The sequence below is a fragment of the Hyposmocoma kahamanoa genome, unplaced genomic scaffold, assembly GCF_003589595.1.
Source record: "Hyposmocoma kahamanoa isolate Upper Pololo Valley unplaced genomic scaffold, ASM358959v1 62, whole genome shotgun sequence".
NCBI lineage: Eukaryota > Metazoa > Arthropoda > Insecta > Lepidoptera > Cosmopterigidae > Hyposmocoma > Hyposmocoma kahamanoa.
The window spans coordinates 20,999,957-21,016,109 of record NW_020653850.1 but is presented as its reverse complement, the minus strand read 5'-3'; the positions used below and the strand labels follow the sequence as shown (position 1 = coordinate 21,016,109).

Here is a 16,153-nt window from a genome sequence, read left to right as displayed (position 1 = left end):
AGATAATTATTCAGACAGATTATATAATTAAGATTATAAATTAATTGAATAAATTGTAAATTTTACTACGCCATTGGAAGGTTTGCTGGTACTTATAGCACAGGTTGTCCTTTTTTAAGTACCAGCGGTCATATCTACTGATTCTTTGATTCTTACTTACTGTACAATATGCATGTTGTATTATTATTATGGCAAATAAATTTATTATTATTATAATATACATATAACCGGAAAGATCCAACAAAAAATAATCATAACAATCGGTTCACAAATCATCTTCGGTTCACGAGTCATCGTGTAACTTACACACGAAAAAGCAGTCGAATTGAGAACCTCCTCTTTTTTTAAATCGGTTAACAAAATAAATTGTAAAATCGACTTATAATTTCACCTGTCAAGTCATCTAAGCTTGAATGACACAACTTTTTTTTTATAACGCACACACTCAAATGGCCCCGCAGTAGGGAAAACCCTGTGTCTCGGGTGCCCTGGACACACACATAACTCACGAGAGAAATAAATGTAGGCCATACAAATATTTCCCCCGACCCGGGAATCGAACCTGAGACCTCTGCGTGGCAGTCCGGCATGGCAACAGTTCGGCCACGGAGGCAGTTTATTATGTATATTAAACTGCCAAAATTATTTAATTTTGACGTTATGCAGTGTCGGTTTTAGTATATTAAAAAAGTGTACCTAGTTTTACTTAGTGTAGGTATTACTTAGTTTAATAAACTCACGGAAGAAAGAAATTTATGTGGTCTGTGATTATACTACTTATAGGGAAGTGCGATGTAAGAAAGTGAAGTCGAGTAACTTAAATTGCGGAAAGGGATCAAGTTACGCATTGCAGTAATTCAACACTTCTAAGGAGTCTTCCATTTTTCTCATGGGAATATTTTATCTTACATAACATCGGCTATATATTATGAAGTCTATAACACGTTATAATTTTGTTACAAAAACGTTAAACCTTGAAAAACAATCGACAATTACCTTAAAGACGTCGACCTTATCAATCGATTACCGTCCTACGCATTGTAGGTGTAGACATAACTACGCAATGTATCTTAAATTTAGTCTGTTTGTTCAAAAAAGGCAAGACGCAACTGGCGTCCTTAGCTGATAGACGTCCGAGAAACAATTGCTTCCAATTAGTCCAAATGTTACAAACTCCGTTATTTGAAATTGAAATTTTAAATCCTTCCAATACAATATTCGTATTTGTATAATAAAGAATTGTGTATTCAATTTTATTTAGGTAGGTAAAAAAAACAAAAATGTATTACAAACACACGAAAGGAGTTTGTTCCTAGATTAAATAAAAATATAGAATAGAGAATAAAACAATTTCGTTTTACTTTCTTTTCAGGGTGCTAGGGACAACCTAACAGATTCAGACTCGGGCTGCGTGTCCCCCGGCTCCCGAATAAAGAACTCTGCATCGCCTGAACTCAAGCGAATGGATTCAGGGTACAAGTCGCCACACGCTCCGAGCAGCCCTTGCAATCCAAGACGCAATCTAAACACCCCGCAAGATGATTTCAAAGAGGACTTCGCAAAGGCACAAGTATTGGCAGAAATTCTGGACAGGAACTTGGAGACCAGTGACTCGTTGAAAAGCAACCCAGTGAAGGATCATCTCGAGCAGATGATCTTGAATGCCGCTTCTGTTGAAGACAGAAATTGTCTGGAGCAAGTCCTGATGTTGCTTTATAACTTGCAAGCATTGAGTAGCTCCGTCAGCGAAGATGAATGTTATCAGGTATGTAAACTCTTCCGATTTTAATTTTCAAATACTATCAGTCCATAACGGAAAGAATTTAAAAAAACAACCATAGATCGTTACGTTTTTCAAGCGTTTTGCTCACGTTGACATGTTTTGCTAGACGTCAAAGCATTATATATATTAAAATATATAATATGGCAGGTGTGAATTAAATAAGAAATCCAAATAAAATGAAATACTTCAGTAGTTATTATATATGTTAAGTACTTTAATAATTTTTAGGCAAAACCGAAAAACATAAGCGATCTAATAAAACCTAAACCTGAAACTGATATTCCATCAAAGACACAAAAGGCGATCGCAACAGTAACCCCTTACCAGCAGAAGGGTTACAAATGTGAATCTCTAGAAAGCCTTTGCAGTGAAGAGAGGAAACCTAACAGTGTACTTCAAGAGAGCGGCATCTTCGAAGGTGTCGAGACAGAGTCCAAATGCACACAGACTGACGTGAATGACAGTTTCGAATGTACCGGTGAACTGAATACCGAAATTCAACGACTGAATAGTATTAGAGAAAAACTAGAGAAGCAAGGAGTTAGAAATAGATCACTAAGTAGTAAAGAGGAAGGAGATGGCCTGGAGTGTAAGTGTGTGAAGTTGGGACAGAAACACAAGCAGTATTATGAAAGGAGGCTTAAATTCTTGGAGGGAAAGATATCTATTTATGAGGCGGCGCAGGACGTGAAAGAGGCTAAACTTGCTGAGAGATTGCAGAAAGAATTTCTGCTTGAAAATCGGATACAGGTATGTAAACACGTAGTTGCTTGTTGAGGTCACAATAATTAGGATCGTATTCCAGAACTCAATGCTCAAGTCAGGATTTGAGCAGACTTGAGTATGATTTCAAGCACTGGAAATACGACCGTAATGGCAAGGACTTGAGTATGATTTCTAGTGCTTTGAATCATACTGAAGTCTTGGCTTGAGCATTGAGTAGAGTTCTAGAATACGACCCTGAGTTTTGTTTGGCTGCCGTTGTATTGCTAATTAGCTGTTCTGAACAATAGCGTAGCGCATTTAATAATGTTGATGTTTAATATGAATACATAAACGATAATGAAACATTTTCTTGCAGGAACTCGAAACACAACTTGTAGATCTTCAGGACAAGTACGAAAGATTAGAAGAAGAATGTTGTGAATTGGAAGAGATAGAAAACGATACACGATTGCATTGGCAACAGTAAGTGTTTTATTTCTTTAACGATTCTCTGCGGGCATGCTCTTCATACTGCTACTTTTAAATGCTAATTTGTCACGTGAAGGCTGATGTGTTATTGGCACAAAGTTACCTATTCCGTTAAAAACTCTAAGAGTCAATGTTTTCATTGTAAATGCTAGCATATTAAATGTAAAGTTAAATTGGTGACATTGTAAACGTTACAACCTACATCAATGTTATAAAAGGAAAGATGAACTGCGAAATCACATGACTTTTGGCATTTAGGATCTAATAGCTTGATCAAACACAAAATACCTTGTTAGTTTTGTCGCTATACATTGCCGGTTCTGGGGTTTTATGAAGAAACTGGTTTCGTACTATTTACATAGCTGTTCTCTATTGCCACTTGGATTTATTATTCATGCAAACGACATCAATACAAATATTGCTTGCAATACGTATGTACATTATGATTTGCTCTGAGACGCTCCTTTGTGTCATGCTAAACGTGCTGAACCTTGACATTCTTCATTTTGTAGGCGTGTCTTGCGGAATTTGTAATAAATGTAATGATCAAACCTTCTATTTCTTCTTCTTAGAATATGCTCCAGCATATCGACTTTTGTAGGTACTGTTTTAACGATCTAAAAAACTCCTGCATCCTTACATATGTTACCTACTGCTAGAATTATCGTCGACGTAACTTTTCATATTTCATTTTGAATTGTGAAAACTTGAGCAACGAATGATGATTAAATGAGTTTTATTTGTATTGAATAGGTTTTGTGTGTTGTAAATTCCTAAATTACAGATTTTCAATTCATCATATATATATGCAAAACGTATGTTCCCAATAATCGTTGTCTCTATATATAAAAAAAACCATTTGTGCATTACACCAGTCAATTTCCCGAAAATTCATTTAGAATTTTAGTGACCTGTTCCGCATTAAAAAGTAGCTCCTACGTACCTACGTTAACTTGGAGTTAGAGCTATTGATGACATATTAATCTGACAGTACAATATTTGTATCCAGGCTTGAGATGGACTATGAGCTCTGTTCAGCTCAACTAAGAGATATGACGGAGCAAAGGGAGTGTTCTCGTGCTCAGGCCGAAAGGCTTATGTGCCAATTGAACAAGAGGGAATGCGCTTTGAGAGCTAGAGAGGTAAGGAGTAATAAATATAAAATGAGAAACAAAATGAAAAATTATCTTGGTATCTTGAATGTTTAAATTTATCAAATTTATTGAAAAAGCAATTAAATCAAGCGATGTTACACAATCTGAATACTCTTTTGAAAAGCTTGGTTATAAAAACAACTAGTAGTATGTTTTGAAAATAAGCCGGATAAGATGTCTAAATTTAAAGTTGTACACATATGTAAATTATTAAAAAGCAAAGAATTTCCCATTCACCTGTTTCGGGTTGTTTCAGACTGAGCTGATGACAAGATTGAGCCAATTGGAGAGAGCCGTGCCGGCGTTAATAGCCTGGAACGTGTTTAGAGTTATTGGCACGGATTTGTCGCCTACGAGTAAGGTAAATAATTTTACAAAAAATATAATACTTAATAATAGAGACATCTTATATGGATTTATGACTCAGCTACAGAGGATTATGAAGCACATTGCCCTCACTGATATTCTTCCATAGATTTTGATGGTTAAGCACTGTGTTCTTAAGTAAATGCGATAATAATGAACATAAATAATTAATGTTACAAAATATCGAACCCTTGGTGTAGTAAAGCCACATCTGCAAAGAGATATTTCATCATCAGTCAATAACGTTTTATGCTGAAATAGGAGAGTTGAAAAATTTCACATAATACATAATTTGTTTCATGTAGTTTATATTATTTTTATAACATGTAAATGTGTAATAAAATGTCGCTTTATAGTACATATCATAAGGAACTTGCGTCCCGCTATTGCTTGTCAAAGAGCTAGCGTGAGCATTTACCATATATAACTTCAAATGAAATCTTCCGGTAGTATATTTTGTAAATGAGATGCCGATCAGTGGAAACCCAAATCACGTAGAATAGACAAACAATTTGATTTTTACGCCAACAGCCGTTTTATGACATTTAAACCGCAAATAATGAACAATACTCGGAATATCCTTTACGAATAAGCATTGTAATGCTTTTTCATCGCGTAAGAAAATCTGAATCTACAGTAATGATTGATGATGATTGATGATGTTTTTCCTTATTTAGTTAAGTAAGGAAAAGACATCAAGAAACCGTCAAATTGAAACTTCTATTGACAATATTTCAAAACAGAATCATGTTATAATTATTAATAACACAGATCGAACACTTAGAAAAATGTATTTGATCCGGCTGGATTTGAACCAGCACCCTCAGGTAATCCATGCCAGATGCTTTGCCAATTTAAACTGAGCTTGGGTGTAATTTGTGGTTGTCTGTGTGTGTGTTTATATTAACCCGCGATACTGGGTTTGCCTAGTGCGAGGCTATGAGAGTAAATAAAAATTTAAGCCAAGAACCAACCAGCGGACCCATTGACCTACCAAGCCGACGTTACAAATTTTTCTAAGTGCTTCTTACAAATCTTTGTTTTTGGTTTTCAACGACTTGCCGTAGCGACATCTGTGAGAAATTTATTTCTTCACTCAGAGAGGACCTTTACAACTACCATCACTGACTAGAGATGTCGCTATAATTATATTTTTGTATATAACGTAACAAGAGTAATATTTTTTGTTCACGTTCATCACTTTCATCATTATCATGGTTTAGGGTATAGGTAGATCAACACGTTAGCCCGATACAGGTTGGGCTTCATACCTGCAGGTTTAATTACGATGTTTGCTTTTAAACATTACAAACATTGACTTACCTACCACCGCTCGTTCATAAATTGTGATAAAAATGTGAATCAATTCTTTCATAAATATGTTTCACTTTCCAGCAAGTACTGCGGAATCGTATGAGTCCTCTCTGTGAAGACACCAAGATGGCGATAGCAAAAATAAAGCATGTTTCTGAAAAGAGTCAGCATATCTTGAACACTAAAGCTGAGTGCTTGAAAAACAAAAACGTCGAGGAGCAAATACGCAAGTAAGTTTATGACACTAGACTAAATAAGTAAAACAAATTAATTTCAATATTGAAAAACCGCATTTCGTAGATCCTGGATAGATATGAATGAGATTCTAGCACTAAACATTACGTTAAAAGTTCATATTTAGTTTTTTGTTTATTACTTTCCAAAGTACATTAAATTAGTTAATAGTAGCGAACGGCGTGGGCGTGGCAGGGTTAGTGCAAGAGGAACTATTGTAATTTTTATTACCATAATACATGCAGATATCATTACGATTAGCTGGTTTTCTATTCCAGTTATTGCAGCCTTGTTGGCTCATGTGTATTCATAGATAAGCAAATCTAATAACACGTGGTGCGATTAATAAAAATGTAATTAGAAAAGCAGATAGTAGAATCTAGAGATCTGATTTCTTAATTGTAGCACCCGATCTCTAAATTAAGAAATCTTAATATCAACACTTTTCAACTTTGCCAAAGTGTTAGTTCTTTTGTTTGCTATCAGGTTATTCATCCTAAATTTACTTCGTTAGAGATTTGAAGTATTAATAACGATTATTTATTTTTGTTTTCAGGCTGTTAGCCGAGAGGCATGAAATTGAGACTAAAGCAGAACACACCAAAAAAACACTTGAAGCAAAGATCTGTAAACTACAAAATGAGTTGGAAACGGCCAAGAGGCAGGTTTTAGCAACAGTTTGCGGATGTGAAGCTAAGAAGGGGGAAATTGATATAAAGATTGACGAACTGGAGAGGGTGACAAGGAAAGACCCGAAAAATGAACATGTGAGTATGATAAGTGATAAATTAGACGAATAAAATGATAGTCACTGCTGATTTACGTTCATTTAGCTCCTTGTGAAAGATTTTGTCCAATCTATTACAACCGCTTTACCTATTTCTGCTGCCAAGTAGTAATGTGAGCATTACTGCGTTCCGGTTTTGGAGGGTAAGGGTAATGAAAAGAAATTAGGCACATGAGATGGCAGAACCCTTCAGATCTATGCGATTTAATGGTCAGAGTGGCTCTACAACTGTTATGGACAGGCGTATCGCTTACCACAGAACGCACGGCTTGTTCTTCCATTCACTTTGTATGGGTAGTATTACACTGTCAGATAAATTATTTAACGTTGGATTAGTACAACCGTATTCTAACTGATTTAGAGAAATACAACTTTCGTTATACATTATTATTATAAATAATGATCATTTAGTTTAATAAATATTCCTGGTTGAAATCAAGTGGTTTGATTACCAACAAGTAATTTGTACGTAAAAAACCAGTGTGCGTAACGACACTAAAAGTCTTTAACCATGACCATTCCTTTGATGGAATCTCAATTGTTTTTGTGTAAGTGGCTGGAGCGTGTTAATAGTTTCGCTTAGACTATGTATCACACAAATAGGTAATTAGAACGACTTTAAAGTTCAACTACTTTCGGATTTTCAATTTTTTTCTAGTTAAAGGGTGATTCACATAAGACCGTGCCGGGCACGAGCCATGTTCGAGGCATCCGAGTCTCGTACGTGCCCCACAATCTTAAATTAGACTGAGTCAGCCAGTAGGACGCGGTTCACGCTCATATACGATCGTAGCGTTATATCATATTATAAAGCACTAATTTCTTACGCACTTAATTAATTTTTCATCATCCATATAAAAAAAAACATAGTCACTCTTTAAAGTGGCACACGGGGCACGTACGACGCACTGGAGAGTGTTCACATTACAACGAGCCGAGGTGGGCCGGGTCGCATCCGAGGCTCGAACGAGCTCGGAAGCAGCTCGGGCGTCACTAGTCCGTGCCACAGACGCAGCATGTTGTAATGTGAATCACTTCATTTAAAATGTACCAATGCAAGGGTCAGTGGAGAGGAAATCCAGTCTTGTCGAGAGTCCATGGTTAGCCGTTTAGATGTGACACTCCAGGCAGTCTCCGATTGGGGCAATGCCAATCTTGTCAAATTTAACGCTACCAAAACGCAGGCGTGTCTATTCTCCACAAAACGGAGTCCCTTTGAGCTGACTCCGACTTTTCGTGGTATATCCATACCGATAGCCGATTGTCTCCAGCTGCTTGGAATGGACCTGTCGTCCAATTTGAACTTCGGCAGATACATTGAATCCATGGCTAAAAATGCAGCTTGGGATCCTTTCCAGGGTGAGGCGTTACTTTACACCGGGACAGTTGCTTCAGCTGTATCAAGCACAAGTCCGATCGTGCATGGAGCACTGCTGCCACCTATGGGATGGCTTTTCGACATATCAACTAGCCAAATAATAATTGAAAACCGTGCCAAAAAGCTTATAGGTGACTCGGAATTAGTGGAGGCGAAGCTGCAGAGCCTTGAACACCGCCGTAAAGTTGCCTGCTTATTGGTATTTTACAGGATATATCACGGAGAGTGTGCGATGGAATTACACGATTTAATTCCGCCTTCCCCTTTTCATCACCGGGGGACTAGGCGTAGGCTTTGGTTCCACCCTTATGTTGTGGATATTCCAAAGATTCGCACGAACCGTTACGCTTCCACATTTATATGGCGAACGGCTATGGATTGGAATTCCCTGCCTGCAGACTTATTCCCTGAACGTTATAACTTGAGAGTGAATAGGCATTATTTAGGTGTGCATGCTCCATCGTCGACCTCATCGTCACTTTCCATCAGGTGAGATGGAGGTCAAATGCGCAACTATATTTTATAAAAAAAAAGTACGCAGCATTTCCAATTCGAGCCCGCGCCGGGCACGGTCTAATGTGAATAGTTCTTTACTCGTCAGTATGTATAGAATTTTATTTTTAGTTTACATGTAGTCAAAATAATATTCTATTATATACAATCATTTTTGGGAAAATAAAATTAAACCATAAAATACATAATATGTTTGGGCTCTATGTCCTTAACCAATTTATATCAATTTGATTGCACTTATAGTTTAGTTACGTTTGATACAGTACAGGATTTTGTAATGTCATGTTTGTGGTTTGTAATTTCAGTTGCCGGTAGACCCTGCTACTGCAAGGAAACTGGATGTACTCATAGCCCATGAAAAAGAACTGAAGCAAAGAGTTGCCGAGTTAGAGAAACGGGAAGCCGCGTATTTGGAGATGCTTACTCAAGCCGACGACATGTGGGCTGAAATGGAAGGTGGTTACAAGAAGAAGATTCAAGAGTCTAAGGCGACTGAGGGACATTTGAAGAAAAAGGTGAGGTCAATTTAATTTGTTACTACATTATACCTGACAGTACATATTTTAGAGCTAGTTTCTCAATTATGCATATTTTTTAAACGTTTGTCGTATGATGATGAATGATATTTTAAAATATTCAAAATTACCACAGCATTATTAGTGTTAAAGTCATGTACTATGAGAATGTTTTTAACTTTGCGCAGATCCAGGTGTTAGAATGCGAAAAATCTGACTGGAAAAAGGTATTAGATCCTATAAAGAAGAAGGTCAAAGAGATAGAAGAATCAGAATCAGCAGCGCGAGTCGCATTGGAGAAGGCGGAAAGGGATGCTAATGTACTCAAGGTTGAAAACGTTTCGCTTAGACAAATGTTTGAGAAATCCGACGCGGAAGCTAAGAAGATGGAAAACGAGTTAAAATCTCTTGATAACAAATTTAAAGTAAGTTTTAAAACATAGACATTCGTCAAATGCGCGTGTATTATTGAATTAACTAATAAATAAAATAAATTAGAAGCACATACAATATAGACAATAAATAAAATTTTTCGTCTACAGAAGGAACTGGATCATTTGCGTAAGATTGCTAGACTGGCGGAGGGCGAGCTGCTCACCCACAAAGACTCGGCTAAGAAGGCGGAGAAAAAATTTGCAGGAGATCTGGACACTATCAGAAAAGAGCTCAACAGATGCTACAAGCAATGCCAGGAGCTGGACGTGACCAACAGTGAATTGAAGGAGGAGGTAGGTGTCGTATGAAGCTATTGATGTAACTTTCGATCCTAGTCTCTACTAGGAGAGAAAGTTACAAAGTAGACAAAGAGATAATGTTAAAACCGTCTAAACCGTAGTAAACCCAAATCTTAGTTTAGAATTAGAGTTTGCTTGTCCGTAAGGCAAAATAAAGTACAGTGTTTTTGTGTAGTATTTGGTAGTTTGTAGATGCTTTGCACCTTGACGCTTTTCTTGTTTAGAGCTTCATTTTCGTTTAACTAACACTGCATGTTGGCTTCATACGCGGTTCCCGGACTTTTTGAACTTTGTTCACAATCGGCGCATGTTTTTGCATGGAGTGTGGCGTGTACATTTGCATGGAGAGGCTCAGAAGAGGTTTTAAGAAGACGTGTGTTCTCAGGTTGAATCTCTGGAAAAGCAGTTAACTTTGACTCAAAAAGCTTTAAATCAATGCAAGAGGAAATGTGACGAGAAAATAAAGACCCTAAGTCACGAACTGTCTATAAAAACTGAAGAATTAGAAGAGTTGAGGAGCGAAACTATGAGACAGACTTACCACGCATCCCGCAATGACTTAAAACCTGATAGAACTGAGTATGTCGATGAAGGTTACTCGATCTACACGGCGGTACCAAAGAAAACAGATTACGGAAGGATGCACCACAGCATGAGTTACATATCGTCGGACTCGGGTTGTTCTTGTCCGTCGATGAGGAGTCAGCTGGTGAGCCAGCTGATCGAAGATTTATTTGAAAGGATTCACAACACTGTTGATGATGATTTGACGAGATTGTGTAAAGAAATCACTCCGGTGAATTGCAAAGAAGCGAGTGCTGAAACCAAAGCGAAAATTTCGAATTACCTCTTAATGGCGATATCAAAGGAGCTCGTTAGGTCCATTGGAGACGCTGACGCAAAGACTGACACTGACGTAAGTACGACCCTATTAACAATACGTTTTAACTCATACTTTGTAACTAAATACGATAACTGCATTAGATATCTAAATGTCTCTAATTTAACCGCTAATATCCGTCGTAATTTTAACGGTTGTGGTTAATCGTTTTAATTAACTGTAAACGATGTACAATACAATTGATTATATTGCCACTTCTTTACGACTCAATTCCGTATTTACGCTGTACTTGTAATTCAGCGGCGTAGTGTAATTTTATCTAGCGTTATCATCACACAATCTGTGATTGATATTTTGAGATTGTATCGCAATCAATTTATTGTGATTTTAGGATTGGCAACGCGCCGTCTCGTCCATGACGTATTCAGTGCCCGGCTACACAAACGAAGCACGCGGCGACTTTGCTTCCCTGCGATTGGCTGGCAATGCGGGCGTACTACACGGAGCCACGCGATTGGCCAGCGTGAGCTGCGCTTGCGCTGCTGCTAGGCTCTGTGCCGCTGTTCCCGAGTTGGCTGATACAGTTAAAAGCTGTCAGGAGGTGAGAATTATCAGTCCATTTAACATTTGATTGAATCGTTTTATGTAAAGTTGAAACTCATCTCGAATTTATAAAATTATTATTACGATTCCGTGGCTTAATTGGCACAGCGTCTGGCATGGTTTGCTGAAAGACGTTGGTTCGAATTGAAATGGGTTGAAGGAATTTCTCTAAGTGTTCGATCTTTATATTAATAATTATAACAACCTAGTGGAGTAATTTCACAAAAATAATTGAATATCGTGGTGATCAAACATCGTGATATTTAATAAACTTAAAAATTACAATTATTATTACGATTCAAAATATTTTGATTGTTCGAGCGGATTGTTGTAAATAGTATTTTTAATTTCAGGAAGTTTTGGATCATGGAGATGTGAAAATCATGGAGGAGCAGTTGGCGAACGCTATTGAAAGTATTGTTGTAAGTATCTTTATAGATCGTAGCTCATTTAGTGGGTAATTATATACTTTGTTGTAGTGACGAATTATTATGTGATTTTTCAGAATTGTCCATCTTGTGCGTTGGGTACAAATTCGATAGTTTGGAGCACGGACGTGTAAGGACGAGAATCGTGCAAATTTATGTAAGTTTACTACAACAAAAGGTACTGCTTATGTATTTCTAACAGAAATTTCTTCCTGCAGATCTAAATACTACTATAATTATAATAGTGGGTATACGTGCACAACGAAACAAAAAATATGAATAGGAAAAAACCAAAACCATTAAATTATTAAAACTATATAAATACTTAGACAAATACATATATAATACCTATAAAATGGATGGAACAGTCGATGAATAGTGCTCCTTAACTCTCATTTTGAAAATTACTATTATGAAAAGTAATTTAATTTTTTTTTATATATTTAGCACAATTATTGATACCGTAATAATGCCGTAGAACTGCTATTTTACGAACAATTCAAATACCAAAAGAGCAAAATCTCCGTGGGTGAATACTACCATCCTATTTATTTCTCCCGTTAAACAGCACGGACTTAACGGCGCGTGTACACGCTAAGAAATTCAACGTGTCTGCTACAGAAAAGATGAGAATGGTCTTGTACATGACAAGAACTTCGTCGGATCTAGCCACGAAAATATGTCGTGTCTGTTGCAGACAAAAAAACGATGAGTATGTACAGGATACGAATGCTTTCGGGCAGACGTGTGTAGGACTAATTATTTTTCCTCCTATATATGTAGGTGCATTACCGTGGCAAGATAAATACGCATAAATCATATACTACCTAAGGATCTACTTAATAATAATTTTAAGAAATGTGTACTTAAAATTAATGTTTTTAATTTAATTAATTGTTTTTTCAATTTTTTCCGTATTTGTCATTTCTTGAAAATCTTCCTTGAATAATAAATATTTCTCTCCATGCCTCAAAAGTACGTCGTTTATCTTTATAAATCTCTAAGGTTTTGGCCCACAATACGGGTCATTCCTCTACTAAACTTATAAATAAATAATGCATTTTATTAGTCGCAATGAAATTAGTGGTGCAACAATGGTACTTTGCAAAATCAGTCCACGCTCATAAACGTTCGTTTACTGACAATGCGCCCTTTGCAATAGCGGCAGAGCGCGTCGCGTCGGGGGTAGACAAATTTTTTTTCTTGTCCGGCGCCAAAGCTATGTACACAGTTCCTGTGTAGAAACGACAAGAATTCTTGGATAGACCCGGCGATTTTTCTTAGCGTGGACACGCGCCCTACGTGTAGAGAGAACCTACTGAATCATAAGCATACGAAGGAGACTTGATATTTCACTCTAACAAGCGATTGTAGGTTATTTGCCAAGTATCCAAACTAAGTACGAGACGTAATATTAATTCCTTACTGAAACACAGCACTTTCTCTTATTTTACTTTTACAATTGACTATTTTGCTGATAGACTTATTTTACAATTGAATATTTTGCGCATAGACTTAACATGGGTAAGGTGACCTTTGACCTGAATTAATTTAGTTTTAGTTTGGGCTTGTTACTATCTAGAATTATGTTTTTTTATGCCAGGCTCCAATTTCATATATAGACGCCAGTACATCAAGCAAACATTGAATCTTGTTCCGTTGCACTGGAGGCGATATTCGAACAAAAATGTATGGCTTGATGTGCTGTTGACTGTAAATTATCGGTTGAGGAACGGCCGAATAATTAAGCGCCAAGAAATTCTTTATGTTTGTTCACTTCTTTTGTTATTTTTGTTGCTGACCATCGAGTATGTAACCAGAAATAGTGACGAAATGTCATTTAATTTGTTTGAAAACAATTCTGCCAAATCATTTCAGTGACAATTGAGCTCCGATTGCCCAGCCAGAATTCGAAACAATTGACGGGTGTCGCCAATTATTTCACTTCAAATCGACCGGTTCAACTTGAGCGGTTCAAATATTTAATATTTAATTACCGATATAGATACGAAATGTACGATCTATTTCAGTCTTCTAATTGTGATTTCAGCGCAAACGAGAGTTGATATTTAAAAGTGATACAAGGCCCATTTGCCTGTTGAGTTGCCAGGGATGGATGGCCCTTATTTCGTCTCTATTTCTGGTTATATACTCGATGATATAGACACAAGGGATTCCCCTACGACCTATTTAGTTATAGTGTTGTAATAAAACAATTAAGGACAGGTGTAAAATCTATGATATAATTTCATAATAACCTCACCTATGTTTCCCGTGTAAGAACTATTTAGTTCGGGGATAATATACAGTTGTCGCTACACTATAATACTCGATGTGGTTGACTTTTGGTTCCCTTTAAAAGCACATCTTGGGAACCGGAACGTTACAATGGCATTATTCCTTACAATGCTAATAGATGTCAATTACAACATAGAACAAGAAATATTCAATCGAATTGTGTAAATAACTTTTTCGTTCAAAAGTGTATGTAAGTTGCTTTTGCTTGGTACAGTTTGCCGAGCACATCATGCTTGACGCGTAAGATTTAAATTTAACTCGATGTCACTTATGATAAGAACGATCGAAAGTCGCAAAGTGTCAAGCTAGACGTGCTCTTAAGGCCGGCCACATACAGTCGGAATTCCGTTTCGTAACTTCGATTCCAGATTCCGTATATCACACACATACGTTTATTCCATTCGGAATAACAAGACTCAGTTGAGAGACGCGAGGCATTGAGTCCGGATGTTCTCGCAGCGAAAATACGTACGGAATTTGTGACTGAGCGTTGCTACCCTTGAAAATTTATGGAAGAAATTTCAGACAAAGACACTAAGTATAAAACATGCTTTGTGTAGTGTCACTAAATCATTATAAAACGCAAAACGTTCCAGCACTGATTTTCAGTTAGGATCCTAACCATAAACTTTTTTCTTGTTTCAGGTGTTATAACTCCACCGACCTCACTCTGGTGCCTTCATTAGTTAAGCTAAGCCAGTATATTTACGAACTGTACATATTTTGTATTATATACACTATACTCTAAATATACAATACAATTTGTACTAAGCGATCATATCGAACAAATCGTAATTTCAATTCGAATCTAAGTTTTTTTTCGACGTGATTTTTTTTTTAATTTATAATTTGACTTCCGTGCCAATTGTGTTTTAGACTTTTTAAGTTTTTTTTTGTAAATAGTTAAAAACTACCTACGATTAATTTTAATCAACGACGTTCTTTATAATATCGAACGATAATATCTGTATTTAAAGGGTCGTGTTTAGATAAAAACTGACCTTCGAACTTAAATTGTTATTTCGTTTCTTCTTTAACAACTTTCTCACAAATTAGTGTTTTCATCTTTGATTATATATTATTAAAAGTTTTTGGTTTTATTTACGAAATGCATGAATTACATTGAGGAATTAAAATTTTATTTAAACTAGTTGTTTTATTGTAAGATCCTGCAGTTGTACAGGGTAAAGAATACGTGGCAATCTTGACATGGTGAGTAGTGAACATATAATTTTTAACAGCGACACAAACGCGCGTTTCTAAAACGCGATTGCATCGATGCAATCGCCTATAAAGAGCGATGCAATAGCTGCTGCCCGCTAACTAAAAAATTGTAACCCAGTTTTGGAATACTGAAATTGTTTCATGATATTTCAGCTATGCACCGTTAGGATAAGTTCCGATAATTCGAACACGCTAACTAATTTTACCTGTTTTTAAAGGAGAATTTTGTGCTCTATTTTTTTTGCTATTTAAAATGGTTATTTAGCCATTTGTCACTAAGCCGCGTTTTAATTAATGGACGGCAGATCGCGCGTTTGTATCGATGCAGCCGCTTGCATCGCGTTTGCATTGCTGTTGAAGGTCGCCGTGTGTAAGCGCTCTTAGAGATTTAAATTTGACTCTATAATGCTCACGATAAGGACGACTCAAAGTCCAAAGTGTCAAGAATGAAAATTTTTTAACTGTACTATTCTTCATGCTACGAGTAGAAAGTATTGGTAATTACTAAATTTAAAAAAAAATATAAGTTAGTTAAATCGTCCTCGAAACATTGTGGTATTACATCTACACAATACAAATGTGTCTAGGTATCAAGGTAGTTTTTTCAAATATTTGACTAGGTACCACATTGACTTACAAATAAATGGACGACGGGTCTAATACAAAAACCACGAAAAAAATGTCCCAAGTCAACCTATTCGAAATTTAAATTGTAATGTCATCGCAGTATCGCGCTGTTAGTAGAACAAATGAAGACTAAAGCGGAGTGTCGCGCTCTGTATACGAT

The 16,153-nt window shown here is 36.6% G+C and overlaps 1 protein-coding gene across 2 annotated transcripts in view; it reads left to right on the top strand.

Moving 5' to 3' along the window:
* The window catches only part of LOC113229385 (axoneme-associated protein mst101(2)), a 222,026-nt gene extending 206,882 nt beyond the window's left edge, over positions 1-15,144 (top strand). The window contains exons 9-23 of one of the 2 annotated variants that reach the window (XM_026462956.1): positions 1,373-1,765; positions 2,012-2,533; positions 2,865-2,971; positions 3,987-4,119; positions 4,388-4,492; positions 5,893-6,041; positions 6,602-6,812; positions 9,029-9,238; positions 9,427-9,663; positions 9,784-9,966; positions 10,358-10,888; positions 11,205-11,414; positions 11,770-11,838; positions 11,922-12,001; positions 14,788-15,144. In XM_026462956.1, coding sequence (XP_026318741.1) covers positions 1,373-1,765; positions 2,012-2,533; positions 2,865-2,971; positions 3,987-4,119; positions 4,388-4,492; positions 5,893-6,041; positions 6,602-6,812; positions 9,029-9,238; positions 9,427-9,663; positions 9,784-9,966; positions 10,358-10,888; positions 11,205-11,414; positions 11,770-11,838; positions 11,922-11,978 — 3,117 coding nt within the window. In that variant the 3' untranslated portion in view covers positions 11,979-12,001; positions 14,788-15,144. Of the gene's footprint in view, positions 1-1,372; positions 1,766-2,011; positions 2,534-2,864; positions 2,972-3,986; positions 4,120-4,387; positions 4,493-5,892; positions 6,042-6,601; positions 6,813-9,028; positions 9,239-9,426; positions 9,664-9,780; positions 9,967-10,357; positions 10,889-11,204; positions 11,415-11,769; positions 11,839-11,921; positions 12,002-14,787 lie in introns of both variants that reach the window. The other variant, XM_026462955.1, reaches the window with a different exon arrangement.
* Positions 15,145-16,153: the final 1,009 nt, after the last annotated feature.